Here is a 27,295-nt window from a genome sequence, read left to right as displayed (position 1 = left end):
GAGAGAAATCCTGAGCCAGATGAATGCCACTGAAGCTTATTAATTATTGATCAGATTTTTATATTGAATTTTAAAAGTCAGTGTGAATTATTTTGACCCTGTTAACTTTATGGTTTTATTATTATTATTAGTTCATATTATTCCAACAAATCTTTTATGTGCCTTCATTCTGGTATGTAATAGCTAATTTGTATAAAATTTTTTGCTTAATTTCCTTAAATAAATCAGATTATGGCAAAATGATAAATAAAATGGGCTGCAAATAACATTTCATGTTGACTTCAAAAGATACATTGCAAGTTTTACAGTTTTGTGGATTTTTTTTCATCGTCTGGACAATAAAACGGGTGAAAAAAACAAAGATTGAAGAATGTAATAACCTAACAACTACACACCATCACAATAAAACATGCAGAACACCAGAAACTGTATAGCTATCACCTATCGACCACTAACAGCACCTTTGCATCCTGGTGGTGACTTTTACAACAAGAATCACCGCTGAAATTTTCCTCAAGAAATGCACTAATATAGTTCCTTTTGTTTATTTTTTGCTGCCTGTTTTAAATTTCCAGATCAACATACTGCAAGCGAACTGCTCAGCTGTGCCGAGCGCATCATATGATTCAGTTCAGTCTATGTTCTTTGTTCAGCCTTCATTCATATAAATGTGCACTCGGGAGGGGCCAGTTTATCAGCATCGATGTTCTCTTCTGAAAAAGGCTGTGAGTCTCACCAAGACGTGTTTCAGAAGCAGGTTGCGTTCTTTCAAGGTGTTCAGAAGCGATGCAGGCAGCTATAGCAGCGCTGTCAGGTGAGAATGGTTTCTCCCATCACCTGTGCTTCAAGTGGTTTGGTCCACTATTCAGCCAGCCTACCCTGAATGAGTCACCCTGCTCTTCCCTGATTGGGCAGTCGGGATCCATCCCGAGGGATTGCCGTGCAGAAAGCTGCCGAGGCCTGACTTCATTCACAGAAACGTCGTATGCCCGTCTGCCTTTCCATTCACAGCCAGCCTGAATCATTTTTGTCCAGCATACTCTCTTCCTCTCCTCAGCATCTCTTTTCTGCATCTCTGTGACGAAAACAAGCGAGGGGCACTTTTAACGCTTTGTCTCAGCGGAGAAGACAAACCCTTGCTCCCTTTCTCTCTCTCTCTCTCTCTCTCTGTCTTTTCTTCTTTTTTTTCAGTTTGCAGGCAGGAAAGCAAGACTCTGGGAGGGACTGCAGTGCGTTAGCCGCAGCGGTACAGGAAGCTTGTGAATGACTGCCGCTTCCCTGTCATGAGCTCATCTGGATATTTTACATGAATGGCTTATTTTTGCTGCATTGATGTCGTGGGCTTCTTCCTGTCGGCAGCTTTTTAATGGTGCATCTGACATCACTATTTACGGCCGTATCCCATCTGAATCCGGATGGCGTTGTAGTGAGATAGAATCTCGACGTTGTGTGTTTAAAAGGGATGTTTAATTATTCAACAAAGCTTCTTTTACCTTCTGAAGTGGGGGATATTTGAGTGCTGGCGTGGATGGATTTATCCCGACGTTTTGTAGTACGTAAGGAAGAACAAATGTGACCAACAAAGAGATAAAGCTGTTTCGGTCTTGTGGTTTAAATTTGAGCATGTTTTAAACTTGCCGTTAACAATGGCGATGCATAAGCGAGGTAGAACTAACCAGATTGATGCGGTTGCGAGCGAAAGGTGAACGCTTTCAAATATTTCACGTCATTTTGATAGATTATAATTTCTCAATCAATGGCTGGTCATGCAACTCACATTTTCATTGGAGAGCCTTGCTTCTGAATTCAAGTAAAACTGAGATTGCATGTGCGGAAAATTAGCAATCGCAATGCACGGCGACTCAAGTTTCTTTCTGTGGCGTATGTGTGATCAGACGACGCGGTATTGCACTCTATGCATTGAATTATATCAGTAGACTGATTTTGATTCTAGGTAATTCTGACTGAGCTCAGATTTCACTACAGTGATCCTGTTTATCACATCTTTTCCGTTCTGTTTATCCGGACCGAATCAAAGACGCGTTTCTACGACAAGGGCGAATTTTGAGAATTGATTGGTTCTACCGAGCTGTTAGTGGGAGTTTTTTTTTTTTTTAACGGAAAGTGCTCTGCAGTGTTGAGTGAGTCTTTTGTTGAGAAGGGTCTCTCTCTCTCTCTCTCTCTCCGAGTGAGTCATGCATGTTCAGGGATCTGCCAGGATGCAGGGGAAGAGAGAGACATCTATTTACTAGAGCTCTGTCTCTCTCTCTCTTTCCCATCTCTGGCTCTTTTTCTCTGTAGAGGAGCGACCTCGCGCTGCTTTTCTCTCTCGTTGTCCTCTGTCTCCATGGATTCCGCATTTTGTGGTTTATTTTTGGTCCTCGAGCTGCTGCGGCCAATGCCGCACGGCGTCGGATTTTCCTGACGGCCGCTCGCTCTCTTTCTTTGAACCCTCGAGGAAGCTTTCTCAGCTCCAGCATGCTAAAGATGTGGACAGTCAGCTGGGAGTTGGATGTGTCCGTTCGCGTGTAGGCTGGCACACCGAGGGGAATGCTTCACCGTGCTAAATACAACCGATTCCGGAATGAGTCAGTGACGTCCGTCGATGAGCTCCTGCACGGTCTCTCCATGAACGCCAAGGTCTCGGCCGTCCCGCCGTCGCCGCCCGTGGGCGACCCTCCGTACGCCCCACCAGCCGAGGTCTTGCCGCCCGATCCTGCTGAAGAGTCCGGCACATTGTGCACCCTCATCAGCAAAGTCTCCAATCTCAAATTTGCCAACTCCTCCGGACTGCTAGGCATCAAGGGCCTGCCGTCTGCCGTCAAGGACCTGGCCGTGTCCAAGCTCCAGGGAGGAGCAACAGGAGGTGTTTCCGGCAGCCCGGGCTCGTCTGCCCTCCCTGCGACCTCTGGAGCACCTCACGCCCCGCTGGAGCCCGGTTCGGCCAGCTCGGGGAAGAAAGGCAGGATGGAAGAATCTCAGCCTGGCGGAGAGGGCTGGGTCCTGGGAGGGACGGGTACCGCGGGCTGCGGCGGGCTGGTGAATAATCCTTCTCGTGGATGGCTGCACTCCAGCGAAAAGATTTCCGGACCTGGAGTGACGTATGTCGTTAAGGTAAGATCCAAATGCTTTCTGTCTTTTGCATTTCCCCTTGTTTGTTTTGCATCCATGTGGTGGTACAGAAAGGATTATGTGTACGATTTAGAATAATGCAGGTCACCAGTGACTCGAAACGTCGCGTTATGTTCACAAGTGACCATAAAAGCACAGAATGTCCCGCCACACGCAGTACCATGTTTACATGTCGTCTGTTACCTCTTGAGTCTTACATGCATGTGGAGGTGGGCGGTAAGAGGCGAATCAGATATTGTATTACAGTTAAAAAAAATAGGTGCAATGAATTAATACAGTATGAACTTAATAATCATGTTTGTTTGAATAAACTATAAAATTTAAAACAAGTAAATAGATATTTAATCTCATTGGATTTTTTTTCTTTGTTGTAACTTGATAGAAACAAATCAAAAGGATGATTATGCATAAACAGTGTTTGATATATTATAACACTTGTGTTAAAGACAAAAAAGGGAAATTAATATAATAAACACCTGGGATTCAACCAGGGTTATTATAGTACTAAACCAAACAGTACTTGAAATAAAATATTACACTTAAAAAGGCACCACATTTTCATTTAGTATAACTTGATCAAAATAAAACCGAAATAAAAACCCACGTAAACTATATTGCTAATATAAACTATAAAATAAAATAAAAAATATATATAGGCAAATTAAAAAGAAACTAAAAATGGCAAAAACACACAACTCAATGACTAAAACTAGCTAAAATTAAAACAAAAAAAAATAATAAAAATGTAAAGATTAAAACAAAAACACGAAAAATTAAAAAATAAAAACTAATTCGAAATATGAATAGTATCTCAGTGATACTAAAACAAAGCATCATGTAAATTTAATGAGGAAAGTTCTCAATCTACATTTTTCATATTCCTTATCGTTAAAATTAAAATCACATTGATTTCTATAGCTCTTTATACAATACAGATTGTTTCAAAACTGCTTCAAATTAAATAAGCAGGAAAATAATGTTGCAAAATTAGATGTAAACCAGCTATAAAGAAGATAACAGTATCATTATTCACCTCAATAACAGTGTTGATGTTGCATGTAAATAAAATAAAACAGTCCTGTACAACCATAGCTTTGCAACATAGCTTTATTTAATTAATTGTAAACAGAATAGCATTTTTGAACCATAACACAGCCTTGCATGCATGTGTATTTAAGAGACTTTGATTGTTCTTGTAATATAACTCAAGTTCAGTTATCCATCTCCTCTATGTACAATGTTATTGTGATATATTCTCTGCTTTCCTTAAATATCACAGACATAGTGGTTCAGTTCCGCTTATTTTTTACCTTTGCAGATTTGATCTAGTCAAATTAACTGCAAGTTTATCACATTAAAAGGGAAGTGCATGCAAATCACCTAACCACGTCGACCGGTCACCAGACCAGGGGGGTGTTGTTCTGTTACTGTATCGTCTCCGGGGATCATGACGTGTGCAGGACAGAGCAGTTATTCTTGTCCACATCTATATGCAAAGACAAACATGATAACTTCAACAGTCAAAAGATCAGTTTTGATTCGTGCATGCCATGTTTAGCATGCAATGTAGCACCTGCTTTCTGTGCATATGATTTAAAAGCATAAATATAATTACACATACAATGTGTATATATGTTGTTCATTAAGGATTTCCAGAAAACGTTTGAAACTCCGTAGTGCATGCACATTTGTCTTCTCTACATGCACTGTACAAATACATACACAACTGAATCCTATTAGGGTCATTTGCAGACATTTTTTAGATGTTTGTGCTTTAATAAGTGCATTTTAGTTCTGTTTTAGTAATGCATATTGATCATTGACCACAGATCTTGCGGTATCATGTATTTTAAGTGTGTTTACGATCATATAAGCATGTTCACAACCCCATTGAGCTAAAGGTGACTCGGATTCGTGCAGCATGAATCATACATTATCCCCTTCTAGCTTTTTTTCCTTCTGAATAGTCAGTTGTTGTAGAGGCAAAACACGAAGCGCCTGAACACGACTGAGTTAGATCGTGCAAAGCGGCATGCGATCGATGGGAACTAAACTGATGTGTTTTATTATCTGTGACCAAGCATTTAGCGTACAGAGAGTGACGAGAAAGAAAAGGACAGTATTTCTAGCTCCTTGTTTGAGGTTGGTGTGTTTTGGTAAGAGTTAGTTGGCCAAAGTTAGCGGCGTCTGTGCTAAACCCCTCTGGCGTAAATGTGTGTTATTCTTTACAGTTCACTTATTGAGTGACCCTGTGCATGAACACACACACACACACACACACACTACGCTCCATTTCACTAAAAGGACAGCTGCTGACATTGACTGCTTTTCAAACACACGTGACCATCGTTCAAACAGACTACAGACATTAGATCCAGCCCTTGCTTGATTAGGTTTAAGTGAAAATCTGTACATATAATATATTGTTTGTTTTTTATTAAAAGCTATAATGCACTTAGGTTATATTATGTTGTTCATATTTTGAATGAAACTTGCAAAGCTTTTGCATTTTCATACTTTTGTCGAGTTTTGGGGCCTTAGTTTGATTGGGAAATTTTTTACATTTCTGTCATTTATTTAAAATTATTTTACTGTCTTTGACATTTTGTATTGACATTAAAGTTACGAAAAAAGTTTATTAAATGAAATAATATTGCAAAAAATATATTTAATGTTACAATATAAATTATTTGATTACATTTTCTGTCGTTTATTTAAATTGATTTTACTGTCTAATTATCTTGCCATTTTACTGTCAGCTTCTAAAAACCTTTAGGTGTAATAAAAGAATATATATATATATATATATATATATATATATTAGGGGTGTAACGATACGCGTATTCGTATTGAACCGTTCGGTACGACGCTTTCGGTTCGGTACGCGGTACACATTATGTATACCGAACGGTTCGTTGGAGTAATTAATTATATTTGAAAAAAAAAAAAAAAGAGAGAGAAAGAAATATAATGATATGCGTTCAACAAGGTAGCCCAATAACCCAAACAACGTAACAGGCAACGCCCCTGACACTCCCGAAGAAGAAAAAAACACCATCTTATATGTTTATGTTAGGCTACTCAGCAGGCGCTCGCTCACTCAGTACGCGCTGAAGGCTCGTTGCAAAATAGCCAATGCGTTTAACAGACTAGAAATGAGAAGATCCTCCAATAACCAACAGGTCTGGTGTTTGGGTGCACTTTGGATTCCCTTTAAGCTATAATGGTGATGGCAAGAGAGTGGTGGATTAAAAAAACAACGGTATGTCGCATCTGCAACATGACAGGGTACACCAGCGGGATTACAAAAAAAAAAAAAAAAAAACAGCGGGAATATCTGGGATATATGCGTCAGTACTATCTGGGAAAAGACGAAAAAAAGGAGAAACATGCACGCAGCAAACTATCCCTGCAGCATTTCGACACTATAGCTTACAGGGAATCCAACCCAAACACCAGACCTGTTGGTTATTTTAGGATCTTATATTTCTGGTCTGTTAAATGCATTCGACATTTTGCAACGAGCCTTCAGCGCGTGCTGAGTGAGCGAGCGCCTTAGGGGCCGTTCACATATCGTGCCTAAAAACGCGTGGAAAACGCTAAGCGCGTCTTTCTCCTCCTTTCCAAAGCGCTCGGGCAGAAGCGCTCATGAGGCGTCTGTCTTTGCTAAGCAACAATGACGTGCTCTCTCCATGAGACGCGGAAATTTCAGCGAAGGATAAATGGATTTGCAGCTCTAAAAATCGCTTGCAGTAGCTCTGCTACTGAATTTATTTCAAAATTGCAATCCATATACAACTATGATCAGCTGATCCTTCATCTTGGCTGAGCTCTCAACGTTGTTACGGGAAAGGATGAAGCTGATTGGTTAGTTCTTGTCACATGACCCGCGGTGCGCTTGCGGCATTCTGAAAAGTTGAGATGTTTTTACATTTTGCTGTATCTAAAACGTATCGAACCGAACCGAACCGAACCGTGACATCAGTGTATCGTATCGAACCGAACCGTGAATTTTGTGAACCGTTACACCCCTAATATATATATATATATATATATATATATATATATATATATATATATATATATATATATATATATCCTTATTAAAAGTGATACTAAAACACATTTTAAGTGTAATATTAAGACATGTGCATTGTGCAATAAAGAAATATTCCAAATATGATATGTAAATAAATATGTAAATGTTTTTGAAGTATACTTGATATATATATATATATATATATATATATATCTACTAGGGAATTTGACTAATATTTCACTTTATTTAGTAGCTACTTACTTGCAGTGACAATATTTTTTTTAATCCCATACATTAAATTATGTTCCAAAATATATATTTAATGTTAAAAAATATGTTCAAGTACTTGCTTTTCTGTCATTTATTTAAAGTTATTTACTTTTCTGACCATTTTACTGTGTTTTGATGAACATGACATTTTACTGTATGTTGCTGAAAACCTATAGGTGTCCAAAAATATTGAAATAAACATTTAATGTTAAAATGTATTTATTTATATTTCTGTAATTTTTTATTTGACGTTTTACTATGCTTTGTTATGCGCATTTCCTTGCAGTGACAAACATTATTATTATTATTTTTTTTGCTGAAAAACTATATTTATGTCATTATCTATATTATAATTATTATTATTATTTGCGTTATGCTTACACACAGAAACAAACTTAATTTTGTCTATTACAATCAGTCAATAAGCTCAAAGTCTCTCCATCATTATTTTCCAAAGCATTGCATTGACTCATCGTCCGCTTCTGGCCTCGTTTCCTTTCTGCGCTTTGAGTCGTACACCAGAGTTCATTTGGGCAATAGAGACGAGGCAGTGAGGAGACCATTTTCCATAAATCACTGGAGTAAACTTAACTAATCAGCATTAGCTGTCTTACTGGAAGAATGTGGTGCGGACGGTGGGTTCGTGGGTCCTCAGGTGGGTTACTGCAGGTGACTCATTCATGAAGTCAAGGAAAGCTGTAGTGAGACTCTGAATGAGTGAGTCATGCAGCGCTGAGACATCAGTGAGGTGAGAGGCTAAATAAAGCAGATGTGTTGATGTGTGATGTCACGCTTCATGGATGAGGTCATCGGCCGGAGAGGAAGTGACACTGTTCTCCACCAATGCCTCATGCGTAGGTCGCAAGTGTGTTTACTGTAGGGCTCCATAATGTTGGAGAAAAACTCATATTGTGATATATATATATTGTGTTTAATGCTTTAGTTCACGAAGGGTCGGGATTTTGAGCCTTTTATAGGTTTTTTTTTTTTTTTTGCTTTTGTAATCATTTTTTTTTTTGATACTTTCTTAAATAGTTAATTTAGGGTGAGTGTTTTGAGCTTTTTTAAAATATGAAAGAATACGAGTTTAATCCTTAAATCTACATTTTTTCAGTGTCAAAATGTTTGTGTGCTTTCGTAGTTAATCATTTTTGTTTTATTTTAGCATAAATGACAGACTCATTTCACGCTGAAATAAAACAAATAACAACATCCATCCACTCCTACCGAAAAAAAGTGAGTTTATGTGAAAATACATTTTGATTTGGTCGGAAACTGTTTTAGACCAAATCACACCTGAAATTACACCATGATTTTGAATTACTTTGTTGTTTTTCTGAAGAAATGTTTAATTTTGTGTCTGCATATATGTGCGATTAATGTGTTTTCTGTGTGGATGTGTGTGTGTGTGTGTCTAAAAGTGTGGGAGTGTAGACAAGCAGATTAAAGAATTAACAAAATAGTTCACCCCAGAAAATGAAGACACTTTTATTAATTAATTTTAATCACACAATGAGCTATAACATTATCTTGTTTTGAAGAAAAGATGATTATGAGCTGTTCTAATCGCATTTCTGCCCTTGTTTTTCAGTATTTGGGCTGCATTGAAGTTCTCCGGTCCATGAGATCCCTGGACTTCACCACACGATCACAAATCACACGGTAATACAAATTCAAAACCTTTTAATGTTATTTTGTGCAAGGATTTTATTTTGTGAGAAATATTAGCTGAAATAGCATGCACAGATGCACACTTCCCATCATAATGGTTAATTTGGTAATATTTTAGTGTATTGCAAAGTACTATTAATGTATTACAAATTAGTGTTTAGTTTTATGTGGATTGGGGTTCAGTTATGCTTTCCATCCAATACAAAAAAAAAAGTTATTTAATATTTTAGGTATATTTTTAAATTATATTTATCTAAACGTAAAATCTTTTATTATTTTATGTATATTATTGTACATATTATTAATAAATTTTAAATAAATTCAAATAAATCGTAGTGTAGTTTGCTTCATCTGTTGCTAAATATATTTTATGTAGAATTATAAAATAGAAATTAGAGAGAAATAGAGATTAAATTAGTGTTTTACCAACTCTGAGTGCAAATATAAATTAATGTTATTAATAATTACAAAAGAAAAATATTTAATTATCCGGCCCCTATTTTTCCTAGGTTGTTATTTTATTTAACAATTTATAAATGTATTATTAAATAAAATTAATTAAAACAAAAAAACAGATAATTCTGTTTGTTTGTTTGTTTATTTTTTATATAATTATTTATAGACATAAAAAGGGCACATATAATTGTATTTATGTTCCTTTACATTCCATTTGTATTAAATTATATTTATTTATTTGTTTGTTTGTTTTTGTGACTTTAAAACAAAGCCTTAAGTACTTGATTCATTTACTTATTTTTGTGAACTAAATGAACCAATTCACTAAATTAAATCAACTTTACAAACAGGGAGAGAGTGATTCAGATGTTGTTTTCTCTGTTATATGTTTGTATATTTATAAATATTTATGTTTGTCTAGTTTTGGCACTTTTATGTTTTTCTTGATTTGAATCCGCAGTCAAGCTCTGATTTATTGTTGCTAAAAGGAGCGCGTGAGAAGTGAATGTGTGCTGATGAGTCATTGCGTAACATCAGATCGGATCCCAGCGGACGCCGCTTGTTTATTGAACGCTAGGCTGTGTGGGCCGCTAGCATTAGCAGCGCTGGAGATGACATGTCATATCCTCTTTTCTGCCTGACTTCCTGCTGTAGTGACACAAAGATGTGTCCAGAAACTGAGCTTGAATGCTGAACGGTCAACAGGTTTATCTGTATTACACCACATTGTGTAAAACATTAAAAGTCGATCAAAATCGATGTGTCGAGAACGTGTTATATTTGATCCTGCTTTGAGGAGCATTCATTTTTATATTTTAAAATGATTTCAATTGCATTTTTACATTACTGTGATTTTTTTAATTCCCAATTATTACTGTAAAGATAAAAAAAAATAGAATTGGTTGCATTGCATTTATGCTTAATTATGCTTTAATAAATGCACTACAATAATGAGCGTCTAATGAAAATCAGCATCAATGAGATTAATGAGAATTATCTAAAAGCATGAACAGAAAATACTGATGTTTTAATAATTTTGGATGTATATGTATGTATATGAAAAATATAATGATCTGCACTCATTTTTCTTAATTTTTACGTGTATGTTTTGTATGGTATAAGTATATTTAAGCTAATGTTATTGCTTATATTTATTAATATCAACCTTCGGCAACCCTGTTCTCTGGATATTGCCATGAATGTTAAAAAATGTGATTATCTTTGGAAACTGATCAAATGGATCCCTTTGTTTCCACTGTTTTCACACAGCATCTTGACAGTTTGCTGGCTTCTGTCCTTCAGAATTACTCATGTCTTCATATTTTTGTCATTTCTCTCGGCAGGGAGGCGATCAGTCTGGTGTGTGAATCTGTCCCTGGTGCCAAAGGAGCTCTGCGCAAGAGAAAGGTACAGTGTGTGCAAACATCTTAAAGCAAATAATAAATGCATTTGAACATAAACTTGTTATATTGCAATGCATTAAGCTTTGAAAAGTCTTAAAAGTACAAAATAAAGCCTTGTAAAGTTGGAAACCAAAAACTAAACGCATTTGTTATAAGCATTTTGGCTCATTTAAAAAATGCTTTCAGCTAGAGTTAATAACATTTTTGTGCTTTAAGATAAAATAAAAGTGAAGTGGTTTAATATAAAATTATATTCTTATAATTGCAGGATAATATAATTATTCACAACATCCTTAAACTTTATTTGAGGAACATGATTTTGGATTATTCAGTTCAGGACAGAAATGAGAGATAAGTTCAAATGAAAGTGCTACAAATTAAATATAAATATAATAAGTCTTAATAAACTATTAAATAAAATATTTTAATATAAAATTAAATTATTCAGAATATATTTAATCAGATAGAATTGATAAAAAAAAAAGATTTACTTATTTTTAAGCCAACTTTTCTCATTTTTGTTTAGTTTGACTCTAAGTGCTTAAATAACTAAACCTGAAACTGAAAATAACAAATAACAAATTGGAATACAATTTAATTAATAAAACAGAACTAAATTACTAAAACATTAACACAAATTATGAAAATACCTCAAAATATAACAATAAAAACAAATTTTAAATATTAATAAAAACTATAATGGCATATCAGTGATACTAAAATAGCATTGCTTTGAGCTAAGAGTAAGAGTGTAGTACTCTGATCTCATACATTTTACCATTTTTAAATCCAATCCACAGACTTCTGCATATCTTCCCTAAAAAAATCAGGAAATGTGAAAAAGTCTGCAGATTTGTCTTAGCCTCAGCAATTATTATTTTCCATGAAAACTGACCGGTTTCTAAAAAACAGTGTGAATGAAGGAAACTGAATTACATTGAATTTAATTTAAAAACACCAGAGACGAGCAGAGATAGAGAGAGTTATAGATTATGGCACATGACAACAGGAAGTGGTCAGAGGTGGAGGTTATAGATGCAGATGCAGACATATAAGACGGAAAAGGAGAAATAAATAAGGAATAGACTAAAAGAGGAGCATCCGAAGGTTTGGAGTGAGATAAAGATGGTTAGAGATCAAATAAAGGCTGGAGAAATGGAAATTGTGTGCTGCAATGTGTGTGTGTGTGTGTGTGTGGGCATAGTGTTAGCATGGTGACTCATTCTGTACTGAGCAGCAGTAATCAGCCCTCCTGCCTCCTGCTGTGTGTGTGTGTGTGTGTGTGTGTGTGTGTGTGTGTGTGTGTGTGTGTGTGTGTGTGTGTGTGTGTGTGTGTGTGTGTGTGTGTGATGCAGGTTTGCAGCCGTGGAAAGGGACGTGTGCGTGTGGATTTTAGGAAAGCTTTAAAGCGTGCTGTGCCATGCCAAATGTCCCAATTCATTGACGCAACATTGGATCGATTTAGCAAACAAACACAGAATGATGCATTGCATGCATGATTTTTATTTTATGAATGCTCTTCTATTTTGTAATATGAATGAAGACTGGACTGGAGTGATTTGAATTTCAGCTTCATTTTAGTGTGTTTGGCAAACGCTGCATTTTAATTGGAAACACGTTTACAGCTAAATAAATTTGTAAAATAATAATAATACAAATTAATCTCAGTATAAGGAAAATAATAAAAATAATTTAGAACATATTTAATCTATGTTTGTGGAACATTATTTTGGATTGATGTTCAGTGCAAGACAAGAATTTGTCAAATGGATTAAAGTAACAATACTACAAATGAAATATCAATGTAATAGAATTAATCAAATATAAAATTTGATATAAAGAAAAAATAAAATAATTATTCAGGAAATATTTAATCTTTATTTGTGGAATATTATTTTGTTCTGATTTCACGGTTGACTGCTTCTATTCAATTTTCCAGGACAACAATTTGTAAAATAAATTATAAATAAAATTATAAAACTACAAATTAAACATATTTATAATAAGAATTAAAAAAGGTATTAAAAAAATATTAAAAATATGAGAAAATAAAATTGCACAATTATTTAGAACATATTTTATCTTTATTTGCGGAAACATGATTTTGGATCACTGTGGATGAAGCTACATTTCAATGCAGGATAATTATTATTATTTTTTTTTAGAAATTAAAATAACAGTGCTGCAATAATATAATAAGAATTAGTGAAATCCAAAAACAAACTTATCAATTTATCTTAATTTGTGGAACATGATTTTATGTGGATGAATCTACGATGTGGATGCAGAACAAATAATAATCAAGCAGTCTAAGAAATAAGCAATCATCAGATTTGGCTAGCTTTATTATTTTATATAAGAATGAAGATGAAAACATGAGCCTGTGGTGCTCTCTTTCAGCCTCCCTCCAAACTCCTCTCCAGTATTCTGGGCAAGAGTAACCTGCAGTTTGCTGGGATGAGTATCAACCTCAACATCTCCACCAGCAGTTTGAACCTGATGACACCCGACTCCAAACAGGTCCAGGAACACACACTGCCCTCCTCTCATTCTCAGGATGCAGTGTTCTCTTACAGATGAATGATGCTCCTTCCTGTTTCCACAGATAATCGCCAATCATCACATGCAGTCCATATCCTTTGCCTCCGGAGGAGATCCTGTAAGACTTTACAACATCACACCCATGATTCATTCAGTCTCACCACACTTTACGGCAAATTAAGCTGTTTAAAACGTCATATCCAGAAGAACGACTTCAGCGTTTCTGTTAATAAAGGACAGAGCCATTACTAATTTGTTTTAGTGGTATTTTATCTTATTTGTAATGCAGTGCTAGTTAGCTTTTAGTGATTATTTACCACCTTTATTTTCACTAAATAAGCTACTGTACCTTTAAGACTTGTGTTCATAAATTACTTTATTATTGGCTAGTTTCTACATGTTTTTTATCAGGTTGCTGAATATTAAATCGATGTTAGTATGTAAATATGGATGGTCATATGCTAATAAGAGCATAGGTGTGATGCCACAATCATGACAGTTTCACAAATTAGTAACTCAGTAGATTTATTTCTCAGCCGGTTTTGGTCATATTTACCAAGGGTACTGATATTAGTGTAAATCATGACATCATCATGTTCTGGGCTTTTGATGTGTAAATGTGGGCGGTCATATGTTAATGAGCTCACAGATGTGATGTCATCGTAATTTTGAAAATGGGTCCGTTTTGCAATTTTTAATATGTAAATGTGGGCAGTCATGTGTTAATGAGCTGATGGTTGTGGTGTAAAAATATTTACATTTCATGAATAAGTTATATTTGCAGTTTTTAATGTGTAAATGTGGGTGGTCATATGTTAATGAGCTCATCGAGTTGATGTCATAATGACAATTTCATATATTAGTCATTGTTTTGATTGTGATTTCATGAATGTGTGTATGTGTGTGTGTGTGTGTGTAATTGTCATAATAATGACATGTTCTGGTCTTTCAATATTAATGTGTGGACGTATATGTTAATGAGCTCATAGATGTGATGTCATCATGATCGTTGACAGATTAGTCATTTTTGTAATCCAATTTCAATAAACAGAAGATGAGTTGTGAGTTTCTAAGTGCGTAATACATCTCATTTCAAAAGAGCAAGAAATATCCTGTTTGCCGTTATGTGACAGCTTTAAAGAGACGTGCTCATGAAAGCACGTAGAAGTGGAATCAGCTCAGTTTAGCTTTGAATCATTGTCTGTGTCTTCTGTCAACAGGACACCACTGATTACGTCGCTTACGTGGCAAAAGATCCTGTTAACCGGAGAGGTATTACTCCCATCTTTTTCTCTGTTGCATGCTATGATGATTTGCGTATAATTGTTTTATGTTAAATCACTTTACAACTGTAAGTAATCCTTTCTTATGTTGACTTCTTATGGTAATAGTTCACCCAAAAATGACATTCGCTAATATTTCCTCACCCTCAGGTCATCCAAGATATGGATGAGTTTGTTTCTTTATCAGATTTGGAGAAACATAGCATTGTATCACTTGCTCACCAATGCAAGTGAATGGGTGCCGTCAGAATGAGAGTCCAAACAGCTGATAAAAACATCACAATAATCATCAAAAGTCCATCTCCTGTTGTCTCTCACATCAAAATCCAGCCACATATTTGTGAAGAAACTGTTTTGGATTGTTTTATCAATAATATGCAAAGAGAAATAGTTTTTGAGTCAATAATGATGGATTAGTTTCTTACTGCAAACATGGAGCTTTTCTCTTCACAAGACATTAACTGATGGACTGGGGTGCTGTGGATTACTTGTAAATCATTGTGATGTTTTTTTCAGCGCTTTGGACTCTCATTCTCACGGCACCCATTCACTACAAAACAAAATAACTATTCCTTCAAGACACTAACACAGTGACTATGAAAACATTACAGGGCCTGTAACTAATTTCTCTGCAGAACAACCAGAACATGTGTTTGGTGGATGCTGCAGAACTGAGGCTGTTCTTGTTGCTCAACCACAGTTTTAGCTGTAAGGCTCCCGAGGGCCAGTTTACTGTGTTTACCACGCTGGGCCGTCCTGTAACGCACTTTCACAAACAAGCGTGATTGATCAGTCCACCACAGCCACTGCATTTAGCATCAAACAATCAATTTCTGTGGCTGTTGTATCTCCGTCTCTTTTCATTTCATGGATCTTTTAACTTCCTGTCGGCGCAGAGGCCACGTTTTAAAACTCTCGCTGTACTTTCTAATGCATTTTTGATGTTGTCAGAGGAAGGATCTCGTAATGAACACTTTATAGCGGAGTGAGTCAGCGAATCGACATCCGTTCCCCATCTGCTGATATCTAATACTTCAGCAAGCATGCATGTCTTATGGTTGCATGCATGTCAGATTTATTGCTGCTGCATTTTTGTTTCATGTGTTTGACTGATAAATCACAGTTCATCCTAAATATACAATTTATTTAGAGAAATAGACTTTACTTACTTTGCTAAATTTCTTAAAATATGTGACCCTGCACCACAAAAACACTGATGCATGGTTTGTTAGGATAGCTGAGATACAACTATTTGAGAATCTGAGTGTGCAAAAAAAAAAAAAAAAAAATATTGAGAAAATCGCCTTTTAAAATGGTCTGATTTAAGTCTTTAGCAATGCATATTACTAATATATTTATAGTAGGACATTTACAAAATGTCTTCATGGAACACAATCTTTACCTAATATCCTGGTGTTTTTGACATAAAAGAAAAATGTATAATTATGGCCCATACAATGTATTTTTGCATAAATTAAATGTGGATTATTATAGTTGACTAAAATTAAAACCATAAAAAAGACATTTTGTTACTTGAAATAAACTAACTGAAATAAAAAATATCTAATTTAATTTCAGCTTTAGTTGCACTTGCAGCTAATAAAATAAACTGAAATAACTGAAATAAAATGAATAAAATCTGTTTAATAATAAACTACTAAAAATGGCAAAAAAGCAACAAAGTTACTAAAATTGTATTTACAAATAAAAACAGGAAATATATATATAAAAGCATTTTTAAAATGAATAAAGAATTTAATAATACTAAAATAACACTGCAGTAACAAATGTATAGAAATATATAAATAGTACCATGATGTACAAAACCTTTACAATTTGAAAAACCTTTTATCATATTTCCACAGTAATGAGAATAAATTTTTTCCCAGACATGAAAATATCCAAATGATGTGTCATTAGTAACCCTTTTGAAATAATCAATAATATATACATTTTTTTATTTTGGAAAGGTGTGTGAAAAAATGTGTTTTACGTTCGGTCACAATTGTGACTGGTGGGATAATGTGTGTACTGAAATAACATATTCCTGCGGTCATAAAAATGATTAGATATCTAGATAGCTATTTTAAACTGTTTGATCACATTCTAGGGTTATTATTATGCATAAAAAACTTTTGCAACATTGATAGGAACACTGAGATTTAAAAAAAAAAGTTTACTTTTTTTGTAAAATATAACAGATCTTTTTTTTTGTATTATTAATTCTTAGAGTATTACAACATCATTATTGTAAATTTTTTGTAACCTTTGAATTTTGAATTTAGTGCAATATTCTGTCACTGAAACATTTTATTGTCATTTTCACTAGCAACTGCAATTAGATTTATATTGTATATCTAAGTTCACTGTTATCCCACTGGTCACTATTGTGACCATCAGCATGTTTACTCATACTATGACCGCACTCAACAAAACTAAATATATGTGAATGCATATATTAATACTAGACACTCTAAAGATAACGTGTACCAAACATCTTTGTAATATATTTATGCTAAGACACTTTACTAGCCTTTAGTTTTGGAGCTCTGATGCAGCCATCATCTTCTCAAGCGGCAAACAGGAAGTCAACTGCTCTGGTCATGTGACAATTTGCACTAATCACGTGAACATGCACATATTTAATTGAGACCCTTTAATTTTTTTATAAATGAAAACCTTGTCCAATTGATCCTGACGTGTGCCGTGTTTTCTAGCCTGTCATATTGTGGAGTGCTCTGACGGTCTGGCTCAGGATGTGATCAGTACGATCGGTCAGGCGTTTGACCTGCGCTTTCAGATCTACCTGCAGTGTCCGTCCAGCAAACCCTCGTCCATGCACGACAGGTGAGTCCTCATCTACACCTTCAGGGGTCTGATCTGAGACCACTTCTGCCTCTCACTGTGTCCTGGCTTTAGGGGTATGAGTACTGACGAGCCCCCGTGGACGGAGGAAGGAGAGGAGTCGGCCGATCATCATTACTACAACAGCATTCCCGGAAAGATGCCGCCACCGGGAGGATTCATTGACACTAGATTGACCAATCAGACGCAAGACGGCTGCCAGGTCTGCCAATCGATAATCACTCGAGATCAGCTGCTTCTGCTAATGCAACTATTGAGTTTCTGTCAATATCTCTTGATGAATTGTGTTTTCGGTAAATAATGATAGTAAAGATCATCCTGTTATTCTGAGGTTTAGTAGTATCTACCGCTTTAGATACAGGAAATGAATCGAGAGAGAGGGAACAAAATAAATCTGATATTAACTGTGATGTTTGCTTACATTTTGTTACAATTCTATTTTTATTCTGTTTTGTCTATCTCAAAACCAATAGTGCAAAATACAGAACAATTCCAATATTTCCACCCCAACATATAGTATATATTTATTAAATTAAAATAATAAAATAAATATTACATTTTGTTATTATATTAAAATAAAAAATGCAACACAAATTTCAAATTTTCCATATAATACAAACATATAATGTTTAAAAAAAAATAAGATTAAATAAATAAATTTATATATATATATATATATATATATATATATATATATATATATATATATGTAAATTTACACATTATATTACGTTTTTTTTTATCAAAACAAACATTATATTGCAAATATTATATTTTTATATAATATTGAAACAAACACCTTTTCCACTCCAACATTTATAAGAATTCAATTAAAATGAGAGGTGTATATTACATTTTGTAACTGTCATGATTCTGCCCTCGTGTCCTTGATTTTTCCTAGTCTTGAGGCAGGATCATGACAGACCCATGTTTTGTGTACAAGCGCATGGCCTTGTCTTTGGGCCATGTGCTTGTGTTGTCTCGTTCCCTTGCCCCGCCCCCCTTGTTAACCTAGTCGTGTCTTGATTGTCCTATCTGTAACACCTGTCGTGTCTTGATTAGTACCCCTATTTAGATCTCCTAGTGTGCTCTGTCTTGCGTCGGTTCATTCTGTCAGGTATTGGTAAGGGAGGAACTCAGGTGCAGACAGGGATTCTCAAACAAAGGGTTTATTACAAAAAGGGGAAAACAAAACCCACGAGGGGGAAAACACGGAGCAAGGTAAAGACTAAATAACTAAAACAGGACTGGACTAACAAGATAAACAAGGACTCTAAATACTAACTATAAACAAACACTCACGGTAATACAAACACTTCTTGTGGAACAATCACAATCACAGGTACAATGAACCGACGCAAGACAGAGCACACTAGGAGATCTAAATAGGGGTACTAATCAAGACACGACAGGTGTTACAGATAGGACAATCAAGACACGACTAGGTTAACAAGGGGGGCGGGGCAAGGGAACGAGACAACACAAGCACATGGCCCAAAGACAAGGCCATGCGCTTGTACACAAAACATGGGTCTGTCATGATCCTGCCTCAAGACTAGGAAAAATCAAGGACACGAGGGCAGAATCATGACAGTAACAGTATCGAAAACAAAAACAACTTTCCCACAGTGTATAGAATGATTAAAATAAATAATATACTTAAAAGTAATATTTATTTGTTTATCATGTTGAAATAACACAAAAATGTACAATTCCAACTTTCCCATCCCAACATATATAGCTAAAATAGATTGATAGATAGATTTTAATTGGAGATAAATTAAACTGTGGCTTTAAAGGATTCATTGAGAGGACTTCCTGTAGTGTTTCCTGTCTGTTAGGACAGGGATGAGGAGGTGTTTCATTACTGTTGTTGATGACTCACATGTTGTCCACTCACAGGCGGCTGGAGTCGACCAGACGTACTACCAGGGCCGACCCATGTTCATCCAACAAGGTGCAATTCCTCTTTTTCTCCCTGCGTTTTCACATTTAGATGCCCAAAACACCTCATGTCAATAAAAAAAATAAAAATTCCGTCTGTGCCTTTCGTATAGGCTCCTGTGACATTTACAGTCTCCCTGAGGTCAAAGGTCAAGCCCCGAAGGCAGGAGAAGTGCCCACGTATGTGAACACGCAGCACATTGACACGCAGGTGCTAGCTGCCCTCCAGGGGGAGTCAGAGACGCTGTCTGATTCGGGCACGGGCGGGACAGCTAAAGACAGCCCGAGGAAGGACCTCTTTGACATGAGTAAGAGTTTAGAAATGCAGTTGTTTTACTTTTATTGTGCTTAAATGGTTAAAAACACATAAAGTTGCTAAATGCTGTCATGAAATGTTTTACTTGTATTAGGTTTTGCTGTGGTGCTAAAATATCCAAGAGCTGTGGGAATGTCAATGTTATGTAAAGTGTTGGCCTTGTTACAACCCTATTTGAAGCACCTGTAATTGTTTTATTAGTGTTTTTGATACATATAAAACTTGCTTGAAAACTAGATTAGATTAGATTAGAAGACTAGATTGTTGAAACTATTTTTCATCATCCTGTGTGGCCGCAGAAAAATAAAAGTGCCAACAGAGCATACAGTAAATGACACACCGAATACAAAAACCAGATGCATTGTGATAAAGCAACAAAACATATATCTCTTCAATGACATTTTGTCCAACAGAACATTTGACTTCTACTTCTGTGTCAGCTCCGCCCACAGTCAAATCTCATTGGTCCAAAACTCCACTCCTCATTAGAATATTAAATAACTTCTGTGTCACATCATTGTCAGCAGTTTTACTGTAGAAAGATGATAAATGTGAGGGAAAAATAACAATAGCACTTTAATTTATATATTAAATTAAATTCATTTAGCACTTTACACAAAACACATTGTGTTTCATCATGATGATAATGTTTACATCATCTTAATAGGCGCATCTAGCATATATACGGTTTGCATGTGATTGAAGTTGGACAAACCAACTTTATATCAATCTCTTAAACATGTTTTATTAAGCTGTGCTGGTTTAAGTTCCCTTAGGAAATAAAAATAAAAGTGCAATTAAAAAGAAAAAAATGATGATATAAATGATCAGCACGTTGTTTTCTCGTGCCATCAGAGCCGTTTGAGGATGCCATCATGACCCAGACTCCAGCATCAGAGCTGCATAAAGCGGCGTCTGTGGATAACTCCAGTCCTCTTCTGATGCGCGCGGCCGCTCTGAGAGCTCAGGAGGAGCTGGAGGACCAGACGTGGTACCACGGAGAGATGAGCCGCCGGCAGGCCGAGAAACTGCTGCTCCATGACGGAGACTTCCTGGTGCGGAAGAGCACCACAAACCCGGGCTCATACGTCCTGACGGGGATGCACCACGGCTTGGCCAAACACCTGCTCCTGGTCGATCCGGAGGGAACGGTGGGAACGGTTTTTAATGACTTGAGAGTGTAAATTGGAAAATTGGTATATATAGCATTTCTTAAACATTAAAAACCTACTCCGAGCATTGCTGAATATGAAGTGATTATAGCAATATCTAATTGCAAATGCAAACCATTCTTAACTCAGAATTTGCTAGTAATATTCAAAGATAATTACTTGAAGAAGAAATACTGAAACGTTGTTTTTTTCTTTGTTTTGAAAACTGTTCTTGTGTTGAAGTAAATATAGTAGGATTCTAATTCTTGAGAAGATGCTTCTATTTTAGGTTCTTTTGTACTTTGAAGTTGAGAGTAAAACAAGTGAAAAGTTGAAGATGAATTTGAGAGATTTGATCTTGTTCTCCAGCGGGATTTGAAATGTTGCATCATGAGCTTGAGTGGAAAAGAAGATCTGATGAATACAGAGTCACATGACCAGTGACACTTGTTGCTTATATTTGATTAGTCATGCTTAAATAGATTTTTTCTTATTTTTATGTGGTAACTTTATTTAAAAAAATTCCAAATCCTAAAACTGTTTGAATGAATTAAACACTATATTTCCAATGTGAATGTTTAGACTCGGGGGCCAGAAGATTTGGAAAAAAGTTTTTGAAAGAAGTCTCTTATACTAGAAAATCCAAAAAATACTGTAAAAATTGTTAAATATTAATACAACTTAAAATAGCCGTTTTTTATGTGAAAATATTTAAAACATAATTTATTTCTGTGATGCACATTTTTATCATTCCTCCAGTCTTCAGTGTCACATGATCTTCGGAAATCTTTCTTAAATCCTGATTTGTTATCTTCGTTAACTAAAACTAAAATTAAAACCATAAAAATTAAGTAATTATTATTATATCAGCTATTTTCAGCTATTTATTTTGCTTGTGTTTAGTTTATACTAAAACTTAATGAAACTATAAACATTAGAAACAAACTAATAAAACACCACAAAATTACTAAAAAACAGTGCAATTCAAATCTAATTCAAAATATTAACAAAAAACAAAATAGCAATAATATTATAAAAAATACTTGTAATTATAAAACTATTTATTTAAAAAATGTTATAGTAACTATAATTAAAACTAAAATAATCACATTTATATTAAAATAACTCTACTGCTCAATAAACATTTCTTATTATCAATGTTAAAAAAACAGTTTTTTTTTTTATGGAAACTGATACATTTGAAGGATTCTTTAACTCGTAGGAATTTTAAAAGAACAGCATTTATTTGAAATAAAAATAATTTGTAACATTATAAATGACTTTACTGCATCCTTGCTTAATAAAAGTATTGATTTATTCAGAAAAATCAATAAATCATACTGACCCCAAACTTTTTTTAAACGGTAATTCAGTCATGTGTGATTTAACTTTCCAAATCAACTCTATGTCTCCTCCAGGTCCGGACGAAAGATCACATATTCGAGAGCATAAGCCACCTGATTGGCCATCACCGTGACAACAACCTGCCGATCGTTTCGGCGGGAAGCGAACTGTGTTTGAAGCAGCCGGTGGACAGAAAACAGTGACGACAGCTGAACCTCTTTCACCAAAACAAACACCCCATCGGAGAACATGTGACGCTTGTCCGACTGCTTGACTGTGATGGCGTTTGTAGACGGACGATATCTAGAACCGACCGTTATTTTATCGCGCTGGTTGAGAATCTCTATTTTTGAAGAAGAAGAAGAAGAAGACGACGGCGGTGGGTTTTTCGGACCGTTTGAACGACCTCGGTCTCCAAGAGGGATGCGACGAAAACTAGATAAAGAGTATTTTAGAATAAAAAATAAAAAGTTTAGTTTTGTCTATCAAGCACAACCGGATTTTCATGTTCGTTGACAAGAGATAGAAGGAAACTAATATTTGAAAAAACGTAAATTAAAAAAACTAAACGCTGTTTATATCGACCTATTTTAGGAGTTGGGCCTTCACTGCAGCTAGTGTGCGAGATCATTTGGTAGCTTCACTGCTTTTTAGAGGGAGGATGACGTGAATGTGTTTACTTTAGCAGAAATCACACGTTGACGCTGCACGCACACACACACGCACACACACACACGCACACGGCTTTAAAGTACCTTCATTTTTCGATGACGTTGAAACCTGTGGCACTCGCATGACTTAAAACCTTAATTGTACTTGTGGTCATTGTTGGTAGCATCCAGAGCCCCAGCAGAGGTGCTTTAGTGTGCTCTCAATGTAAAATATTTATGCTTTCCAGTATTCCTTGAGTTTAGCTCCTTCTTTAAACGTGTCAGAGGTGTGTAGTCGCTCGGCTCGGCCCTTTACTTTATACCTGGATGTTTCTATCGGTTCTGACTTTCATGGTTTGACTGTGGGCTTCACAAACACACACACTGGTGTTATGATTCTTCTTCTGATGATTCTTTTCAATTAAACGGTTCTAAATGAATAGCACAATCAACGCTTTTCTGTGTGAGAGACGGTCACGGTCTATTAATGGACGAACTGGAAGATTACTGGATTCTTCAGCATATTAGCCACGAGTCACATGCTTCTGTTGCATTTTGTGTTTTCCTGTAAATCCACATTTTAGATAAATTAAACTTGCATTTGATACAATTACTGTTTCGTAAATAGCTCTAAGAATTGAATGTGTTAACTTTTCATGCATAAGGGTAAATGTCAAGAAATTGACCCCAAAATCAAGATTAAATCAGACAATGAAGCTTAATTGCCATTAAAATAATACAACAAAATGCTTATGTTTTAACAAACAGGTTTTATTTTCTTAATGCTGGCTAAAATAAATTTTCTTCTTTATATATATATATATATATATATATGATTAAGATATGAACTTATAAAGTTATCATACATAAGGGTGAATCTTTAAAAAAACAATTCAAGAAACTGACCCCAAAATCAACAGAAAATTATATTTTCCTCAAAGACACGGAAGCTTAATTATCATGAAAATTATGCAAAAAAATTTGAATGTTCATAGAAACAGGTTTCATAATTTTTTTTTTATGCTGGATATAATTTATTTGTTTCTTTTTTGGCAATCTGATACAATTACTGTTTGGAAAATAGTTCAAGCTATGAACTAATTGTTTCAACAAATGGACCACATGTTCTTTATGCTTAATATTATATATAATATATATAATATAATATAATATAAAATAATAATAATTATTATTTATTATTATTATTTTTTCCATCCAATGTAATAAATGTTTGGAAAATACCAAAAAGATTTAAACTTGTAAAATTATCCGGCATAAATAAGTCAAGAAAATGGTCAACAAAAAATTATATTTGTCATTAAAGCTTATTGTCATGAAAATAATCCCATTAATATTCATGTCCCTACAAAAACAGGCATAATTTTCTTGATATTGAATATAATTTTAAGACCTTTCTTTGGGAGATTCACCCATAAATTGTGATTTGCATTAATGTGAGTCTAGAAAGTAAACATACGTGCAGTTTCATATTCGCTCAGCTGTGGATCTCTTTTTTTTCTCTAAATTGTTATTATTTAATTTTATTGCATCATTTATCAACACATGATATTAATGTATTTAACTTTGTGATATTAAACTCTGGAAATATTGATTTGGAGGCACAGGATGAATGAAAGAAATATATATTTGGTTTTAAATTATTTAGATTTGAGATTTATTTAAATTTAAATTTCACTTATTAAATATTAAATAACATGCAAGAAAGTACTATACATTTGCACTGCTGAATTTACAGCGCAAGTTTACTTTTACATGTGCACATACATAAAAATGAATATTTTTGTCGCTAAATATTATTTCGCAGTCTATTTTTTGAGTCAGTTACATTATTCTTGCCAAAACTAAATCGCAGTATATGGTGAATCAACAGAAGGGTTTAAAAAAGAAACACTAGTTCAGTTTAACTTTTTCACAAATTTCTAGTTTGCAAAATTAATGCAGGATTTTTCCAGTTTCTCCAAATGTTAGCTGCCAAATCCCAGCATAATTTCACTGAACTTTGTTTATATAATGTTGGGGAAAGATGTTGTATTATATTACACATTAAACTAGCTCCAGTTAATCAATGGTGCCACAAAACAATCCCAAATCTTAATTATTCATTATTAATATACAGTTGATTTGCAAACAAGTGTTGCTTTGCCATTTTGAGTAGTGTTCAGGAAACGTGCCTTTTATCTGTAGGCTACTATTGTGCTTTTCTCTTGAAAGTGCAGTAGTCGAAGCACCTTCCACTGAGCGTTTGATCACGAAACAAGGGACAGAATTCAACCCACGAAAGTCCACTCTCTGCCTGTATGATTTATCCCTATTATTTATGATTGGTGGCAATAAAAGTATCATGTGTATTAATTACTCTTTGATTATGCTTTGACATGGACATATTTAACCCCAAATTCAAATGAAAAATTGAAGAAAATTCTATATATAATACATCCATCCCTACACATAAACTTATTTGTCCAAAAATATTAAATAATCACGAGCGTTTCAGTTCAGTTTCGCTGTTTGTATGTGTCCAGCAGGTGGCGCTAGTGCACTACTGATATTTAATTATACAGAATTATATGCTGTACCATGCATTGGTACAAAATAAGGTTATATTCTTAGAAATACATTTACAGCTGCGTACATTTACGCCATACAGACTGACCTTGAATGACTGTTCTTATTTCAGCAAAAATATATACAATGTATTACAGACTGAAGTGTCAAACATGCTACTATAATATATATAATATCAACACCTGCATAAAAGGCTTTAGGTATACAGATCAGTAAATCATTAAATACAGAACTATAGAAATACTGTCAATGTTTATAGGACTGTCAAAATCATATACCCTGAATACAAATATGATTTTCTTACTCCGAATTTTTGTCTTGTTTTTAGTACAAATATCTAAACAATCTTAAATCAAGGCACATTTTCTAAAGAGAAAAGAGTCTTGTTTTCTGAAAAACATCAAATTCAAGTGAGTTTTTGCTAAAAACAAGAAAATAAAAATATCTGGCAATGCGAAAAGAAAAATAAACCATTCAAAACTGTTATTTTAGTATCGATATATATATATATATATATATATATATATATATATATATATATATATATATATATATATATATATATATATATATATATATTTGCTGTTTTTGTTTTAGTGTATATATATATACAGGGCTGGACTGGGACAAAAAATCAGCCCTGGACTTCATCCAGACTGGCCCACTATTCATGTAAACATGCGCACGCAAACAAACACACACACACACACACTACATGTCTATACATACATTAATCTGCATGTAAAATTACTGATTAGAATGTATTACTATCAAAACCAAGAAAAAAAAAATATTAAAATAATAAACAAAGAAAATGCTAATGATTTTATCAGGCTTTATTTTAAATATCTCTGACCAGCTGCTATAGTAGGCTAGTATTAAGACCACTGATCTACAGCAAACGTGATTTATAAAGACCACTGCTCTACAATAAAATAAAAGAGTAATTAAAACAAAGAACGTTGTGAAGTGATTTATTTAACAATTTTCTTAACATAATCAAAGGCCTTTAAAAATCCTTGAAGTAGACTGGCTTATATATTCAAATGCAGAGCTCAATGCTAGGGTTCAAAACTGTACTTGCCCTGCCAAAAATAAATACATAAATTAAAATAAAATTGCTATTGTTTTCTTTGTAAATAAGCTGCAATCTCATTTCACAATTCCAATTTCAATACCACAATAAACACTAACTATTAAGTTCAAACATTAATGAAGACAAGTGAACAGTCAGTAATAAAATAAGAAAAAAAGATCATAAATAGCACCGTTTTCAGGTACAGATATTGAATATCCAAATATAAAATACTTCACTTAACACACACACACATACACACACACACATATATACATACATATATATCCTTGTTAAAGCTGTTATTTAAGAGCAGTGAGTTATTTCTCTTTGTCTTATGTTCACAATGACACAGACCGACAGCAGGTACAAGGCTTCTGCCTGGCACTTAAAGAGATTTTTTTCTCAATTGATTACAAATTGAAAAAATATATCTCACATAAATGCTGTAAATATACAGAGACATAGAGCATCAGCTTGCATTATTAAATGTTAAAAATAATTAAATGTAATGCAGTTTTCATTATAATAACAATTATTTAATGGCAGGTGAAAATATAATAAATATG

General features: G+C 34.6%; 1 protein-coding gene across 1 annotated transcript; it reads left to right on the top strand.

Annotated features, from left to right (window-relative positions):
• On the top strand, positions 1–23,847 carry LOC113038997 (SHC-transforming protein 3). The gene is made up of 12 exons (XM_026196845.1): positions 1–3,114; positions 9,033–9,103; positions 10,912–10,975; positions 13,372–13,491; positions 13,577–13,630; positions 14,733–14,784; positions 17,513–17,642; positions 17,715–17,862; positions 19,563–19,617; positions 19,718–19,912; positions 20,776–21,071; positions 22,490–23,847. Exons 1-12 carry the CDS (start codon positions 2,551–2,553, stop codon positions 22,616–22,618), a joined length of 1,878 nt encoding a protein of 625 aa, XP_026052630.1. The 5' UTR covers positions 1–2,550; the 3' UTR covers positions 22,619–23,847.
• Positions 23,848–27,295: the final 3,448 nt, after the last annotated feature.

Source organism: Carassius auratus, chromosome 21, assembly GCF_003368295.1.
Source record: "Carassius auratus strain Wakin chromosome 21, ASM336829v1, whole genome shotgun sequence".
Lineage (NCBI taxonomy): Eukaryota > Metazoa > Chordata > Actinopteri > Cypriniformes > Cyprinidae > Carassius > Carassius auratus.
This window is presented reverse-complemented; position numbering and strand designations above follow the sequence as displayed.

What these genes read in the sequence shown, in the direction of transcription:
- LOC113038997 (XM_026196845.1), top strand. Translation starts at nt 2,551, where the DNA reads ATGCTTCACCGTGCTAAATACAACCGATTCCGGAATGAGTCAGTGACG. An exon ending in TGACACCCGACTCCAAACAG is followed by an intron (nt 13,492 to 13,576) that starts GTCCAGGAACAC and finishes CTGTTTCCACAG; the next exon opens with ATAATCGCCAATCATCACAT. An exon ending in AGACGCAAGACGGCTGCCAG is followed by an intron (nt 17,863 to 19,562) that starts GTCTGCCAATCG and finishes GTCCACTCACAG; the next exon opens with GCGGCTGGAGTCGACCAGAC.